This window comes from Zingiber officinale, chromosome 8A (assembly GCF_018446385.1).
Source record: "Zingiber officinale cultivar Zhangliang chromosome 8A, Zo_v1.1, whole genome shotgun sequence".
Taxonomy (NCBI): Eukaryota; Viridiplantae; Streptophyta; class Magnoliopsida; order Zingiberales; family Zingiberaceae; genus Zingiber; species Zingiber officinale.
The window spans coordinates 6,045,169-6,063,200 of NC_056000.1; the positions used below are offsets into that span (position 1 = coordinate 6,045,169).

At 40.0% G+C, this 18,032-nt stretch overlaps 1 protein-coding gene across 2 annotated transcripts; it reads left to right on the plus strand.

Annotated features, from left to right (window-relative positions):
• The first annotated feature begins 3,161 nt into the window (after window positions 1–3,161).
• Window positions 3,162–5,331, plus strand: LOC122012562 (transcription factor bHLH87-like). Of its 2 annotated transcripts, none has more exons than XM_042569140.1 (3): window positions 3,162–3,280; window positions 3,354–3,640; window positions 3,728–5,331. In XM_042569140.1, the coding sequence occupies exon 3, from the start codon at window positions 3,762–3,764 to the stop codon at window positions 4,692–4,694; it is 933 nt and encodes a 310-aa protein (XP_042425074.1). In that variant the 5' UTR covers window positions 3,162–3,280; window positions 3,354–3,640; window positions 3,728–3,761; the 3' UTR covers window positions 4,695–5,331. The 2 variants fall into 2 exon arrangements, with proteins under 2 accessions (XP_042425074.1, XP_042425075.1); XM_042569141.1 differs by having other exon boundaries at window positions 3,244–3,280; window positions 3,428–3,640.
• The last annotated feature ends 12,701 nt before the right edge of the window (window positions 5,332–18,032 follow it).

Here is an 18,032-nt window from a genome sequence, read left to right on the forward strand (position 1 = left end):
AAGGAAACTATATATTTATTTCTAATCTAAAGAGAAAAATAATTAATCCATAATTATTTATTTCAAACGAACGAATACAAACAAAAGAACACACAAATTAATCGGCCATTTAATTTGGTGTATCCGATCCATGAAAAAGGCGTTCCATTATTTTTCTCAGGATCAGATGAAACTTTCGCGGGTAAAGAAGCATTACGTGACGCGCGCTGTGATAAATAACGGAAACGTACTTAGATGGCGAAATATGAAAGCGGTCCCCCGTTCCATGTGCCACCGGCTCCGTCGGCCAATGGGAGGCGTCCCCGTCCTCAATTAGGCTGTGAAGCCCACGTGTCGCCGATGCAATAATGTTGAATGAGCCGGTGTGGTCCCCACGCGATTTCCAGCGTCATTTTTGTGGGAATAAATAATAGAGGCTAGATTTGGTCCGAACCCCTCAAATCTGTCATCATCGATCTTGTCGATGCGTTCGCCGACTTTTTATATTATATTATATTATATTATATTACGAGTAAATTTACAATTTTATTCCTCAAAAATTTTTATTTCCATTCCCTAATCAAATATAATATAGATATTAATTTATCTAATTATTTCTCATATTTTCAAATATTTTCAGATATAAAAAATTAAAAATTAAATATAATTTTTCTTAAATTCAGCGTATTAAATTAAAATTTAATATATATTTTTTTTATTAAATTTAGCATGACTTTAATTATTCAATTAGATAAAAAATATACTAGATTTTCTTTAAATAATACTCAATTGAATAGAAAATATATTAGATTTTTTTTTTATGCTGAATTTAGAAGTAATTATATTAAGTAGAAAAAAATCATGTTCAATTTGATAGAAAATATACTGGATTCTAATTTAAAGTGCCGAATTTAAGAAAAATTATACTAATTTTTAGACTTTTTATATCTAAAAAAAAAATATGAAAGATAATTTTGATAGAAATATATACTGGATTCTAATTTAAACTGTTAATTTAAAAAACAATTATGTAACGATATTTGTATGAGAAAATTGAAACAAATAAAATTTTACAGATAGGGAATGAAAACTTTAGATTTTTTTCTAATTCATCGTTATATTATATTATATTATATATATATATATATATCTTAGTTTGTCTTTGGTGAAATTAATTCTTTTCACATCGTGATAATATCGGCAACTACATTAACGCAACATATTTCGTCGTCGGCTCGATTCAATCCGTTGATTTAACGTCGAGCTCATTTCACAAGAAAATGGAAAATATTATCTCGATTCAAGATTAAATTTATTTATTTAAATTTATATTCAATTCCAATATCAATATTTTGATATTGATTACTATTAGTGCAAATAAAAAATAAAAAAATATATAAATATAAATATAAATTAATGGTCGGATATGGTCGAGGGGGCCACTTTGCTAGGGTGGTCCATGGAACTTGGTAGGGTCAAATACACTGCATATGGTTATGGTTATGGTTATGTGGGGTGACTCAGTTTTATTTTATACAACTATTAACTCAATCATGCATTCACAATAATTCAAAGTCCATTCCATTCTTGTGATTTTTCTTTTACTAATTTCGATTAAATAAGCAATTCATTTACAAAGAATTTTAGCAGAAACTCAATCGTTCTTTCAAATAGTTTTAGAGATTCGGGGTGAATTGAGAGCAGAATATGATGAGTTTGAGTGTTCTATGAATTTTTTATATTTTGACTTATTTTGGTATTTTATTACAGAAGGGTGCTTATCAATTATTGATGCAGAGCTAGTTTTGTATTATTGTATTTGATGCAAAATGATTTTTTATTTGGTATAGAAGTGATCATATTTATTATCTTTTAGATTCTTAAATTTGATTTATAATGCATTACTCTTGCTATTTTAACCAAGCTTATGATCTATGGCAGTCAAAGCATAGTCAACGTTCGAATAGAAACAAAAGAAGGACTTTGTCTAAAATAAAATAGCGACATAACTTTTGAATGGTCCATTAAAAAAAACAAAACTGCTATCGGAATCAAAACGCTCGCACAAGAAACACATTCTTCCAACATTAAATTAAATTAAATTAAATATAAAATTATCATTTGTTCCATAAAATTTTTAACTTGATAAACAATTTTTTTTAAAAAAAATGTTTTATAGAAGTAATAATTCCAATTTGTCTTTAAAAAACAATGGGAAAAAGGAGGGGATTTACACTTGTGGAGTTTCCTCTCACAACGCTAACAACGTGACTGAACAGTAATCAAAGTCCATTAATGTTAGAGATTAGTTGACCAAATTAATCACGTCAATATTTTTGCACTGTATGTTTTTATTTTTTATTTTTGCTCTTTTTTTCCCACTGGAAAATGGCCGGCTTGCTCTCATGAATCATGCCAAACACTAGGATCAAAAATTGAATGTTCTTTCACTTTCAGCCTAAACAGGACTCCTCCTTAGAACAAGCTTGATCTGGATGATCAACAGCGGCCATCACTAATTGTGTCCTGACTCCAATTTTGCTTTGTGAGAAAAATCAATGGAAGCTGGAGTGTTCCATCCCAAATCCAATGTTAGATTCCTAGTCCCTATTAATGAAACCACTTGGCCCACTCCATTAATTCTAATTACTCACCATCCCATTCCTCTTCATTTCACACAAACAAAACTTTACTATCCAATCGATGCTTCAAACTCTTAGTCAAAGCAATTAAAAATATACATATATTAAATCAATATCCCTATCACTGCACTCAGTGTTTGGCTTGAGCTGAGTTGCTTCCAGACTTTCTAAACCCAAATTGCAGTGCTGTGCAGACCTTTTTAACAACCGCAAAGATCATACCTGCACAAATGTTTCAATAAGGGAGCATAATACACTTGGATTCTGCAAACACTCGGTTGTTGTCGATTGGAGAAGTACAAACATTAGCACAGTTTGTATGTTTTTCTTCTTCCCGTTTTAGTGACTGAAATTAGATGTTGACAAAAGTTGATGAAACTGCAACAACAAGTCACCGTCGTCATTTTTGAATTTACTGTTCAGTTTTGTGGACCTTGCACTTCACAAGGCAGAAATAAAGTTAAAGTTGGCAGAACGCATGAGACTTTACTGTAAATCGTAATCACCACTTGGCTGTCTTCCAAAAAGTAATGCATTTCTCCAAATTGCTGAAAAAAAAAATTGGTTCTTAGCTCGCGTTTGTCTGCTTATAAGCGGAGCTTGTATGAACAGCCGCAGGTAGAATGCAGAGCAGATTGGAGGTAATGCGAAATCATAAGGTAAGCTTCTGTTTTTTTTTTGTTTTTTTTGTTTCTTTTGTTTCCTCTCTTTTACTTTTCTTCGTCGATTCAGTTATTTGGTGAGCCTGGATTGCATTATTGGGAGGTTACAGGAATTGAATGCCTTGTCTGTTTGTATACGGTCAGCTTAAGTTTCGGTTGCAAGCGATGACGATTGGCATAGAGAAGACTGTTTTGCTCGACCAACTATATGAATGAATGCCGCACCCGACCGCAGCTGCATTGTCGTACATCCATTGGAGGAGTTTTCAATTCCATTGAGGTACTAAAGTCCCAGGCCAAGAATTTCTAAGATCTCATCGGGTTCTTGAGATCTTTCTGTCGCTGAATCTGAAGAAGGTAGTCACTTGACGTCTTGACATGATTACTGTGCATGAAGGCATGCAAACTCTTGGATTTGATTTGATGTTAATTACTTTGCCCCAGGATTACAGCTCTAGCTGCTGCTGCTGCTAGCTAGATGGATCAGAAGGTGGGTTGGGGCAATCCAACAGCCTCAAAATCCAATCTTGATGCTTCCTTTCTTAACTACTCCGGCATTGAGCTCCAAGGAATCATCGCGTGCTCGGATTCTGAGCTAATGGAATCAGGCGAAGCGTGGAGTGATGGCCTTCTTTCTCAACCCTGTGCCGCTGCTTTCCCGCTCGTTGGGAGAGTGGACGAGAATTTAATCAACGATGAAGATGTGATCTCTGCTATCTTTTCCGGCGGCGACAACTTCTGTAACTTGAGCTGCAGCGGTGAGTCCGAGATCAACCATGGTTCCTTCGACCAGCATAAGTTCGGCAAGGATGAAGCGGCCTCTCAATTCTGCCTCAATCCCCCTCCAAGGTCGAATTTTGACTCCAGGAGGAGGTTCGAGGAGGAAAGTTATCAGATCGTCGGTTCTCGGAGCCGGAAGAGGTCGCGGTCGGAGAAGCACTCGGGGTGCATGACAATAAGCTTCAGCGAGGAGAGCAGCCGGGAGCCGGACGTCGAGGTGATCGCACAGGTGAAGGAGATGATCTACAGGGCGGCGGCACTGCGGCCGGTGAGTCTGGGCGGCATAGAGGAGACTGCGGAGAGGCCGAAGAGGAAGAACGTGAGGATATCGAGCGACCCGCAGACGGTGGCGGCGAGGCACCGGCGGGAGAAGATCAGCGAGCGGCTTAGGGTGCTGCAGAGGCTCGTCCCCGGCGGGACCAAATTGGACACCGCAACCATGCTCGATGAGGCCGCCAACTACCTCAAGTTCCTCAAGTCGCAGGTCAGGGCCCTAGAAACCCTAGGCAACCCGTCGAACACTAACGGCGCCGCTTCCGCCGCCGCCACCTTGAAGCGCCCCTCCTTTCCACTCGCTCTGAACCAGGCTTTCGCCGTTCAGAGACCTCACCCGACCATCCTAAAACCCTAATTAACACATGATCGTCTTCATCATTAGCTCGGGGATTAGGGCTCAAATCTCGTCCTCAATAAATCTTCCTGATCAAAATTCAATTTTTATTTATATATAAAACTTCAGCTTTTCCAGGAACCACTGCCGCCCCTCTTTCTTTCTTCCTTTCTTTCTCACTTTCTTTCTTTTTTAAATCTTAACTACCTTTCCCCGTCCACAATAAAGCAATCCTGGTCTTTCAGAATTAACGAATCCTTGAAACGCTCCAGCTTTCGGAAAAAGTTCCTATTCAATTCGCAATTCCAAACACACAGTTTGAATATCCCATTTCCTATTTCTTCAACAATCAGAGAAATAAAGCCTGAGAGTCACACATCCCCTCTGCCTTGCGATGAGAAAAAAAAACAAAAGAAAAGAGGAGCGAATTCTGTAGGAACTAGTTCCAAAGGGAGTTGAAGGCACGAAGTTGAAGATTGGCAGCCATGCCCATAGCATGGCACTCACTCTGTTACTGATTGCATGTAAAGTAAATTACTGCTTATGTCAAGCAAAATAGAAAACTATACAATCTGAGAGAAGGAATGGGGATGGCTAGCTCTAGCTGGGGACAGACAGTTATCTTTCTTAGCTCTTTGCTATCTTATCTGATCCTTTTCTTTATTCAAAAAAAGGCGGTGTTCTGCTGGAATGTGACTTTTGTTATCGGGATTGGCTTCTTCTGCTTTTTTTTTTTTAATGTTCTTGGCTTATTTAGATAGTCTTTTCTCCGTGTAGTCATTGTTATGATTACTATCATTGTTATTGATGCCATTATTATTATTATTATGGTGACAATCCAATGTGTCTAATCCCAATAACCCTTCCTGAAGTAAAACTCGTTGTTCAGAGCTTTTATTGGCACTGTTGTCTGGATCATTTTGGAGCTGTATATGCATGATCCCAGCCTACCCTTAATATTGAAACTGTGATTCAATGAATGCGCGAGATTTTATCATTTTTGGATGTTATGATCGATCTTTTTTTTTTTTTTTTTTTGAGTAATTCAGATGTTTAGGTTCGTCCAATTAATCCTAAAATCGGACAGTTTTTTTTACTACTAAATAAATTCAGATTATAATTTATGTGCATTCAAAAGCTAACCTTTAATATATTTGTTTCAATTCAGATTGTTTGAGTGTTTTGGTCGATCAAAAATTTGTTAAAGTATTATGGGATGCGTTGGAACTCTCAGAATTGGCATTTAGTTAGTAAGCATCGTCCGTTGTATCTTTTAAAATAATTATAATATCATTTGTAAACTTTTTCTTAGAAGAAACGGTTTGTGCATCATCTTTGAGTTTAAACTCAATTTGTGTGTGATAGACTTAAGTGCGGTTTCATTTATAACATATAATTAGAATTATATTAACATTTAGGTAACTTACTAAAATATGAGAATGATAAAAAACATAAAATTAAATTTTACAAAACATTTTTCTTTCCAGAATACATGTCAAAAATTTTATTTTACAAAAATACTTACTTTAGATTGTTTTTTTTTATCAAAAACAAACTCTTTTATATTAAAAAAGGTAAACAAGTATATTGAAATTTATAATGGTTAAAGTCTTTAATTTTGAAGGCATAAACTTAATTATAAATCAATTTACACAATTGTTTAAATTATTCATCAAAATATTTTTTTTTTTCATAGAAAAAACCTAATGTGCTATACTCAATGAATATAACTCTTTAGATGCAGTGAGGGGGCATTTGAAGGGTAAGGGAGGGTAGAAGTTCTCCTTCCTCCCCTCACCTCCTCAAAGTTATATTCCCTTTACTTATGCTCCCTCTCCTCCTCCTAAACAAACTGTAAAAGTTTATAATTATGGTCAATATTTTTAATTATGAAAGTACAAATTAATTTACAAATTAACATTTATTTTATAAGTTGATAAATATATAAATGGGCAGGCTCTTTAAGTAAAATCAGTTATAGATGCAAATAGTTTGAATTACCATAAGTAGAACTTATCGACTGTGCGCACATAAATAATCCTCCTAAGTTTTCTTAGGTTCTAAAAATTCAGGACTCAGAATCGACAGGCCATATGGATAATTATTGTGTTGTAGCCGGGCAGTAAGCAATTATTGGTACAAATTATACATCAAATCAAATCAAACATTTTTTTTTAGAACTACACTAAACATTGATTGATAAGGAGAATAAGGTGGGGCTCCTAAAGTTAGGGTTGAGATTAAGAAGACTAGTTGATGTGATAGTTAAAGTTAAAAAGGGGTCAACAATCAGGATTAGCATGACCGTAGAACCCAATCGAGCAGCCCGACTAAGTACTTCGACTAATCAGTTCCTTTTTCATATTGGATTCTGAGTCCTCCTTGCCCGATTGAATCTTGAGTCCCTTTAGCTCGATTAGAACCCGAGTTCTCTTGGTCCAATCGGATCTTCTATACATACTGCTTGATCGAGCTCTTTGTCCGACCGGATACCGAATCCTCAAGGTACCTAACCTTCAGTAGTAGATCAGACTCATTCAAGAATGATGTCCAATCGGATAGTAAATAGGATTCATCATCTCACCATTGAAGTGTTACAATTAATAGCCTCTCAACCGGAGGGATCGATATTCTTTTTTGACGTTTTACATAACCGCTATCAAAGAATCAATAGAATATTACCTGTGTTGTCCATATGGTGAAAGTTTTTACCCTGTAAACACAGAGGTGATGATTTCAATTTAGAAAAGACTACAGAGTGTCAGAATGATTGATCTTATTTTAGTAATGCATTGATATTAGTGTAGAGATGAATAACAACACTATATAAGGGGTCTCCTCCTGATCAAGGCGTATGTAAGCTTTGCTATTAAAATTCACTGTTAATCGCCGGTGTTCTTCATTCGTTTTCTTCAGCTCCCCGTCTAACTTGAGCGTCAGAGTGCTTGCGCCGGAATCTTTTCCTGGCCCAATCATTGACGTTTTGTTCCTCCGTCATTCTTCTTTGACACTATGGCTCGCTCGTGGCACTAGGTTCCTCCTGCTCGAAGTCTTCCCGCGGTCAACCTCGAAGCCACCTAGTCAGCACATCATCTTCCCCGATTTCAGACAAGACCAAATTCGGAGTGCTTGTGTCGGGGACCCATCTATGACTTGGCGTTAGGGCGCAAGAGTTTGGAATTGAACCTCTGACCGGATGGTCGAAAGGTACGGAGAAACTCGCTTATAACTCGGCTCGAAAACTCGAGAGTATGGAATTCCGACCAGATGCTCAATCGAATGGTCGAAGGGCATGGGAAAATTCGCATATAACTGGACATTAAGGCTCGAGAGTTTGAAATTGAACCCACGATCGGATGGTCGAAGGGTACGAAGAAACCTGCTTATAACTCGACGCTAAGGCTCGAAAGTCTGGAATTAAACTTCCGACCGGATGGTCGAAGGGTATGGGGAAATCCGCTTATAACTTGATGCTAAGGCTCGAGAGTCTGGAATTGAACCTCCGACTAGATGGTCGAAGAGTACAGAGAAACCCACTTATAACACGGCACTAAGGCTTGAGTGTCTGGAATTGAACCTCCGATCGGATGATCAAAGGGCACGGGGAAACCTGCTTATAACTCAACGTTAAGGTTTGAGTGTTTAGAATTGAACCTCCAACTGGATGGTTGAAGGGCATGAGGAACCCCACTTATAACTCGACGCTAAGGCTCGAGAGTCTAGAATTGAACTTCTGACCCGATGGTCGAAGGGTACAGGGAAACTCGCTTATAACTCAGCGCTAATGCTCGAGAGTCTGGAACTGAACCTCCAATCGGATGGTCAAAGGATACGAGAAAATCAGCTTATAACTCAGCGCTAAGGCTTGAGAGTATGAAATTGAACCTCCGATTGGATGATCGAAGAGCACGGGGAAATCTACTTATAACTCAACGTTAAATCTCGAGAGTCTGGAATTAAACCTCCTACCAGATGATCGAAGGGCACAGTAAAATCTGCTTATAACTCGGCGCTAAGGCTCGAAAGTCTGAAATTGAACCTCTGACCGGATAGTTGAAGGACACAAGGAAACTCGCTTATAATTCATCGCTAAGGCTCGAGAGTCTAGAATCCGCATCTTCCGAGCTAAGTTTGCCCACATTTTCATTGAGCACAAATATTTGACAAGATATATATTTATGAAATACAAGTATACCTTTAAACTTGGTAAGGTTGAAGACAGTTGGCGCTCCATGGCCTGTCCAAGTTCCTTCCATTAGCGTCTTGAAGATAATAAGCACTTGAGGCGAGCCTTTTCATCACCTTGTATAGTCCTCCACTCCACTGAGGTTCTAACTTGTTAACATCTTCTACCGGTTTTACTCGTTTTCACACTAAGTCTCCCTCCTGAATGAATTAGGGAATGATCCTCCGGTTGTAGTTTTATCTCATCCGATGTCGGTAGGCTATCAACCGAGCGGTAGCTCTCTCTTTCTGCTCTCACTAACCAGGTCTAGTTCCATTAGACGTCGATCGACATTATCTTCATCATATAACCTTCTCTTATCGGACTCATAGTCAACTTCAACTGGAACCACTACTTCTCCATTATAGACGAGATGAAAGGGGTTATACTAGTGTTCTCCCGAGAGGAAGTGCGTAAGCCCATAGCACACTGGGCAATTCGTCTATCCAACTTCCTCCGACATGATCTAGCTTGATTTTGAGGCCTTTGAGGATCTCCCTGTTAGTGACTTCCGCTTGACTATTACTCTGAGTATATGTCACGGACGCAAAAGCTTGTAAGATACCATAACTTGAGTACCACTCTTGAATTTTTCGATCCTAGAATTGTCTTCCATTATCCAAGATGAGTTTGTAGGGAATTCCGTATTGACATATGATGTTCTGCCATAAGAACTTGATGGCCATCTACTCGGTTATCTTTGCTAAAGGTTCGACTTCCATCTACTTGGAGAAATAATCGACGACCACCAATAAGAACCTTTTATGAGCCGATGTCATCGTAAAAGGTCCCACAATATCCATTCTCAACTGTCGAAAAGACATAAAACAATTGAGGTTTTCAAAAGCTCTATGGGGGTGGTGTAAAATGGTCTAGTTTCTAGCATGATAAACAAGTGGATACTAACTTGGCCGAGTTGGCTTGTAGAGTGGGCCAGAAATATTCAACTAATAAAATATTTTTGACGAGTGATCAGCCGCCCGCACGGCTTCCACAGGAGACTTGTTAGACTTCTTATAGAATGTATTGCACTCCCTTCGACCCGATACATTTAAGCAAAGGGCAAGAGAAAGTCCTCTCATACAAGTGATCCCCCAACAATGTGAATCGATCAGATCATTTCTTGATCATACGTGCTTGTTCTGGCTATGATGGTAAACTTTCTTGTTGGAGGAAAGAAATTAACGGTGTTCTCCAGTCACTTTACAGTTCCATCGCTCTATGTAGGCTATTAACAATGTTTGTTCCACAAGCTTGTCTAGCGCCTAAGGGACTAAGGAGCCAACCAACTTGGCTAACTCATCCACCTTCTGGTTTTTTGTTTGGGGAATCTTCTATAAAGTCACCTCTTGAAATCATGCTTTTAGTTTCTCAAAGGCCTCCATATACATCCTTAGCCACTCACTATTGATCTCAAAGTTACTCGATAATTGTTGAGATGCCAACTACGAGTCTAAGTATATCATAACGCAAGCAGCACCCACATGCTTGGCTGCTTGCAGTCTGATTATCAACACCTCATACTATACTTCGTTGTTCATGCTTCGATAATCTAGTCGCATGAATAGCTGCACTTTGTCTTCCCGAGGTGATATCATAAAAATTTTGATTTTGTTACCCTAACGAATGGACAATCCATCCACATAGATCCTCTAATTTTCTTTTTGTTATTGGCTTTGTATCTCAGTCACGAAATCAGTTAAGTCTTGAGCTTTAATGGTTGCTCAAGGTTGATATTACATGTCATATTCGCTTAACTCTATGGTCTATTTGATCAGTCTTTCCGAAGCTCCTAGGTTGATGAGAACTTGACCTACGGTGTCGTTAGTTAATACTTTAAATGAATGTGAAAGAAAATGGAGGTAACCTCCTAGTGTCTAAGACTAACCCATATACTAATTTTTTGAGAGCAGTGTAGTAACATTTGACATTTTTCAATAAATAACTTAAGAAGTACACTGGTTGTTGTTCATTGTCCTCCTGCCGTACTAAAACCAACCCTACAACACTTTCAGTGGTGGACAGGTACACCCATAATAGCTCGCTAACTATTATTTTTACAGAGTATAGGCAAGGTGGACAATTAATCTTTAAGCTCTTCTAGCGCTTTATTATATTCGGCATCCCATTATAACTTGGTGGCTCGATGGAGTATCTTGAAGAATGATAGGCTCTGATCAGACTATCTCAAGATGAATCAGGACAGTGTTGTGCTTTGCCCAGTCAGTCATTGTACTTTCTTCAGATTACGTGAGGGGATCATTTCCTAAAGAGCTTGCACTTTGCTTGAGTTGGCCTTGATCTCCCGCTCAATCACTATATAGCCAAGGAAACACCCACTCTTGGCTCCAAACAAATACTTGCAAGGGTTGAGTTTGAGTCCATACTCCCTCAATGTTTGGCACGTCTCATCAATATCTGCACATAGGTCAACCGATTGGAGGGACTTGTTCAGAATGTTGTTCACATACACCTCCATATTCCTTCCAATCTGCTTCCAGAATACTTTATTTATAAGTCATTGATAAGTACTGTTTACATTCTTTAGTCCGAATGACATAACATATAACAATAGGTTCTCTTTGTAGTGATGAAACTAACCTTCTTCTAGTCTTATTTGGCCAGCGGAACTTGATGATAGCCTTGATACGCGTCCAACATATTAGTGCAGTTGGCACCAATAATCAAACCTAAGTTTTGATGAATGACAAATATATTAAAATTAGATATGTTGTGATCTAACCTTTCTACCAAGTGTGCAGGACTTGGGTGGTCTGACACTACGTTAAAATCCAGCTAGGTCTAGAGGACTTGATCGCTAGTGTAGAAGTCCAGATAGGTCAAGAAGTGACCCAATATCTGACGGAAAGTCCGGCTATGTCCGTGGGACCTGACAGCTGGCTAAAGTCCAGTTGAGTCTGCAGACTTGACAATTGGCGGGAAGACTTGGTGGACCAATGTAGAGTCAAGCGATTCTGCATAGTAGATAAGGTAAGTCACTAGAGAAGAATGTTATAGTGAAGATGAGTCCCAATTAGGAACTTTAGATGCAGGTCTAGTTTAAGTCTATTTTAAATAGCTAAACTGAGACTATGACTAGATCTTGGTCTAAGGAAGACGAGATCTAATTAATAATACTATTTTATTATTATTGTAATTTTGTTTTACAAGTTACACTTTATTTTTAGATTAACGTGTTTTGCAGAAGCAAAAATGCACAAGACACACTCGGGTGAATAATGCCTGAGGTACCTCTTGTGTGATTGGAGGCGCCTCAACTGCTTTGGTCGAAGACCCACACGGAAAGGAGTGAAGGCACCTTTCATGTTGCTGGAGGCACCCTGAAGTATGGTGTGGAGGCACCTTGAAGCGCCTAGAAGGCGCCTCGAAGCACTTGGAAGGCGCCTTCAAGTGGATAAAGGTCACAGTTTGCACGACTTATCGATTCTGAGAATAAAGGGATAAATGGTGCCTCTGGAGGCACCTTGAACGATGCTAGAGGCGCCCTTAATAGTCTATACAAGCCCTGTTCGAGCAACTTTCTAAACATAACTTCAATACACGACCTTTCGAGTTTTCGGCTACTCCGATTTCATCCTCCTACTATGTTGCGACGCTGCTATGCTCTACTACCGTTGAGAAGTCATCCAACACCGAGCTCGATCTGATAATCTTCAAGTGTTGGGTAACGAAAGTTTTAATTAAGTGTTTAATTATTGCATAAAAGAAAAGTATAGATTGTTACACTTGTTCTTAATTTTCTATTATACTCGATTCTCTCTTTCAGCAGTTCTGAAAAAGATTTTTAGTGGATTATCCTTCGATATGATCATAGAAATCGTGGGTCTTAGAGGTGGAGTCATTGAAGACTCCGAACCAAGTAACTCCTCATGCACTTAGCTTTTCGATTTCTACTTTATTTTATTTCACTGTGTACTCGCGTTTAAAAACTAAAAAAGATAAAATTTTAAAACCACGTGATTCATCCTCCTCTTACGTATGTAATGATCCTACACAACATTTATATCAGCTCATAGCGGAGGTTGAGTCCACCACTTGATCAATACGCGACAAGGGGTAATAGTCTTTTGGGCACGCTTTGTTCAAGTCTAAAAAATCCACGTAGATGCACCATTTGTTCCCTGGTTTGGACATCAGCACTACGTTAGCCAACTAGTTCAAGAACTGTATCTCCCAGATGTGTCCTGCCTCAAGCAGCTTGTCAACCTTCGTTTAGATGATCTTGTTCTACATGACTTCGAAATCTCTCTTCCTTTACTTAACTGAACGGCATCGGGGTGGATGTGGAGCACATGTTCCATAATGTTTGGTAAGATGCTGGTGATCTCCTCAGGTGTCCAAGTAAAGACGCCACCATTGCCCGTTAAACACACAACCAGATTTATCTTGAGCTCTGGGGTCAGGTTAGCCGCTAAGTAGAAGCCTTCGATCAGCCTTGATGGATCTGCACTTCTTTTTTCTCTTCATAAATTAACATTGGTGGCGCTTCATGTATTATGTTGACCTCCGTTTGCTAGATCTTAAGAATTGAGCAAGATTCGGTCTGGACGAAGTCCACATAGTACTTGCGTGCTACTAGCTAATCTCCTCTTACTTCGCTCACCTAGTCCTCCACTGGGAATTTGATTTTTTTAATAGAAGGTTAAGACAATCACTTAGAACTCGTTCAATGTCGATCGACCTAGAATCATGTTGTAGGTTGAAGGCGTATCCACTACTATGAAGGTTGACCGCTGAGTTCTCATCAAGAGCTCCTCCCCCAGAGAGATAGCCAACCTGATTTATCCTATCGACTGCACTTCATTGTAGTGAATCCATACAAGGGAGTCATCATGGGTTGAAGTTCGTTCTTTTCTATCTGCAGTTGCTTGAACACCTTCTTGATACCATTGACCGAGCTTCATAAAAATCTTATGCACATTATAATTAGCTATAATAACCTTGATAATTAATGCATCATCGTGGGGTATTTCCACCCCTTCTAATTCTTTGGGATCAAACTTATTGCTAGTCCTTGTGCTTACTCTTGGCTGCAACTGATGGTGTAAATCTCCAGTTAGTGTGAGTGTGACTTCCTAGCTTGGTGGAAATCTTTATCAGTTGAGTTACCAGTTATCATACCTATGTCTCCCCGAGTGGCATTTCCACGGTTTTCTTCTTGTCGAGTCGGGGGACGCTCAAGATTGACTTGGACGAGGGTCGGGGCCCTATTTTCTTGATGTTGGGGCACTGGCTGGGGTCGATCAGCATCTCGAGGGCCTCTTCTCTATGGTCCATTTGGGCATTGATAATGTCGGTTGTTAGGAGACAACGATTGCCTTCGTAACTCTCAGTTAGCTGTTTAGTGTATCCCCTGATTGTACCTATAGTAGTCCTGAGTGTTATGCGTTTTTGTTCAATGGTAAGTGCAAAAAGGTTGGACCCATTGGTAGGGCTCGATGAACGAGGTCTGAACGACTTCCACATATTGGACCATGTTTATCCTTTGCTCATAAGGATGTGACTGAGGGCCCAATCTGGGTCCTTTGTGTGGAGGAGGAGGGAGAGGGGCTCGTGGCACAACCCTTGGAGGTAGAGACAAGAGTAGGCGTAACCACCTCCTTCTTTCGAGTGGACTATGACTCCTCTATGTTAATGTACTTAGTTACCCTTCCTAACATATGGTCGAAATTCCTAAGAGGCTTCTTGATCAGGGACCGGAAGAAGTCTCCGTCTGTGAGTTCTTGGGAGAAAACATTCACCAGAATCTTTAGAGTAGCTAAAGGGATGTCTATGACCACTTGGTTGAACCGCTTGATTTATACTCTCAATGCCTCCTTGGGCCCCTTACCTAAGGGAGAATAAACTTAATGTAGTTTTGTGATATGGGGGCTAGTCAGAAATCCTTGAAATTGTAGATGGAGTCCGCAAGGAGTTGATTGAACCATCTCTGAGCTGAGCCAGAGAGCGTAGTGAAGAGCATTCGACACCATCTGTGTATTAATGGAGGATTACTATTGATCTTGTTTGAAAGTTGAGAAGACGGAATGATCGGAATGATGTAGTTGGAATGTTGATCGAATTGCCATGACTCGAAGGGGAGAAGGTATGATGAGTTGTCTTCTATGTTGACTAAGTCATCAGAAGACTTCTGATCAACGCTATCTACAAACAATGATTGGGTTGCCCTAATCCCTTGCACCTCAATGCTCGAGGCAGGTTCTAATAATATATAAGAAGTCGGTTAAATAGAAAAATAATAAATGCATGAAGAATAAGAATGGAAAGTGTACCCTGACCCAAGGGAACACCCTCTAGTAGACCAACGAGATGGTCGTAACGCTGATCGAGTCGTCGTGTCCCAAAAAAGTAGATGAATGTGAGTCATATGATGAGTTGGATCTAGGGAGCCGAGTGTAGGGGTGGCAATTCGGTTCGGGTTCGGGTTGACAGGTTCGGGTTGGCAGGTTGGCGGGTTGGCAAATGACAACCTGAACCCGACCTGATTATTAATTTGGATCAAAATATTCAACCTGAACCTGATCTGTTTATTTGCACTTGACCCGAACCCGACCCGTTTGACCCGTTTAACCCGTTTGACCCGTTTAACCCGTTTAACCCGTTTAACTCGTTCGACCCGTTTGACCCGTTTAACCCGTTTAACCTGTTTGACCCGTTTGACCCGAATATGACCTGAATTCATTAAATAAAATTTGTATATTTAATTAAAAATTAAAAATAACATTTATCTACACAAATTGAAAATTCATATCATAAATGATAAGCCATATCAACATTGCAATCAATAGCATAACATATCTCTATGTTTAGGGTTTTTAACTTTTTTAAATTTGTAATTTTAGTTTAAATTTATAATTATTTATAAACGGGTTCGCGGGTTGTAATCGGGTCATTTCAGGTTGACCCGAACCCGACCTGTTTATTAATTGGGTCAAATGGGTCGACCCGATTTCGACCCGAACCCGAAACTACCCAACCCTAACCTGATTTTTTCGTGTTCGGTTCGGGTCGTGTTTTCGTGTCGGGTCAAAAATTGCCACCCCTAGCCGAGTGCCAGAGCATAATAATGGGTTGTAGGTCAGATCATAATAATGGCTCGTAGACTAAAATATGACAATGGCACGTAGGTCGAAATATAACAATGGTGTGAAGGTCGAAATACCACATCGGCATGAAAGCCAAAACACAGCAACGATACAGAGTAGAAACAGAGTAGCCGCTTGATGGCTAGAACAGAATAGGCAGCACAAAACCGAAAAGGAGGTGGCAACAATCGGAATATTACAACAAGTTAGATTGGAGCACATCTGTGGCGAGGGCTCGGAGGCCCGATCAACATGGATGACATACGGAAGAACTACCTTGGAGATAGTCAGATCTACACTTGAGATAGTGGAGGTTGCTAGGAACACAGATAGAAGTGTTGGAACCCCAAGGTGTTTTGATGTGATCAAACAAGCTAAGTTAGGTCCTGCGTTTGTTTAACCCTTGTGTCTAAGTGTGCAGGAGCTTAGGAACACAGGAAGTCGAGCGGAAGACGTGGCTAGCGAGATGGACGGCACGGGAAAGAGCCGACGGGCTCGGTGCGTCCGAGGGACGAGGTGTCCGCGGAAGAGTACACCGGTGGATGAGAAGAGCGTGCATGACGCTCGAGGGACGAGAAACCGGGAAGGAAGACTGCTCGAGTAGAAGGCCGGAACATGGGTTCAGGTGAGCCCTATTCCGGAAGGCCGAGATCACCCAAACTAGCGGAGCCGGAGCGAACAGACCCGGACCAAGACGAGCCGAACTGAGACGAGCTGAACCGGATCAATTCCGGGCGCCCGGGGGTTCATATTTGACCAGATTGAAGCTGATCGCGAGCTGACCGTTGGGGGATAAAATTTATCCCCCCGGGGGCGCCCGGAACCCCTTCCAGGCGCCCGGACCAGTACTATAAATAAAGTACTGATCCGTACATTCAAAACAACAAACTTGTAATCAATTCCTTCTGTGCTTTCAATTATGTTCTTTTCATTTGTGCTGTCAACGTTGTAAAGAGGCTACTCCGCCCAGAGGAGAATCAGATAGTGCGCTTACATTCCTTGAATTAGCAATCCCCTGATTGCAAACCAAGTAAAACTTTGGTGTCTGCTTTTCTTTACTTAGTCTCTTTTATTTATTTATTACAAGTATTCATTATATAGTTGAAATCCGAGAAAAGTTCGAGTTTTATTTTGTAGGGTAATTACCCCTCCCCTCTTGCCGGCCTCCAAAGGGACCTACAAGTGGTATCAGAGCCAGGCGCTTCAGGAGGACTAACCGTCAATCGAAGCAACAAGATGGTCGGACCAAGCATCGTTTCACCAAAATTCGAGGGGAACTTCACAGACTGGAAGCGTCGTATGGAGGTATTCCTAAAAATAGATTTTAAAATTCGGTTTATTATGAAATATGATTTTGTAGCTCCAATAGATAAAGATGGAAAAGAAAAAGAAGAGAGCGATTGGACAAAGAAGGAGTAGAATGAGTCGGTAGCAAACAGCCGTGCGGAACATCACTTGCTGAGCGTGTTATCGCCTCAAGAGGTCAACCGCATCGGAAACTATTTATCTGCTAAAGAACTTTGGGAGAAGTTCTTTGAACTCCACGAAGGCACGTCCGAAGCGAAGCTCGCTAGAAGGGACATCCTCCACAACAAACTGATGAACATCCATCTGGAGAAAGGTGAGAAAGTAGCCGGTCTACATGCAAAGGTAAAAGAACTAGTTACTGGTCTCGAAAACCTTGGTGAAACGGTAACAAACCGGGACACTATACGCTACGCGCTCAACGCGTTTCCAAGAACTCCAGAGTGGACATCAATCGTCAATGCTTACTACATCTCAAAAGACCTGGAGGTAAGTACTTTAGAAGAGTTGTTTTCTACCCTTGAATTACACGAAATTAGATATGCAGAGATATCAAAGGACACAACCCATACTATGGCGCTGAACGCAACCAACAAGGATGAACCTGAGTCAGACTCCGAAGACGATCAAGAAGCGTACATGGTAAGAAACTTTAAAAAGTTTTTTAGATCGAATAAATTTAAAATGCAGAATAAAAAGAATCAAAAAGGTAGAAGAAAGGTA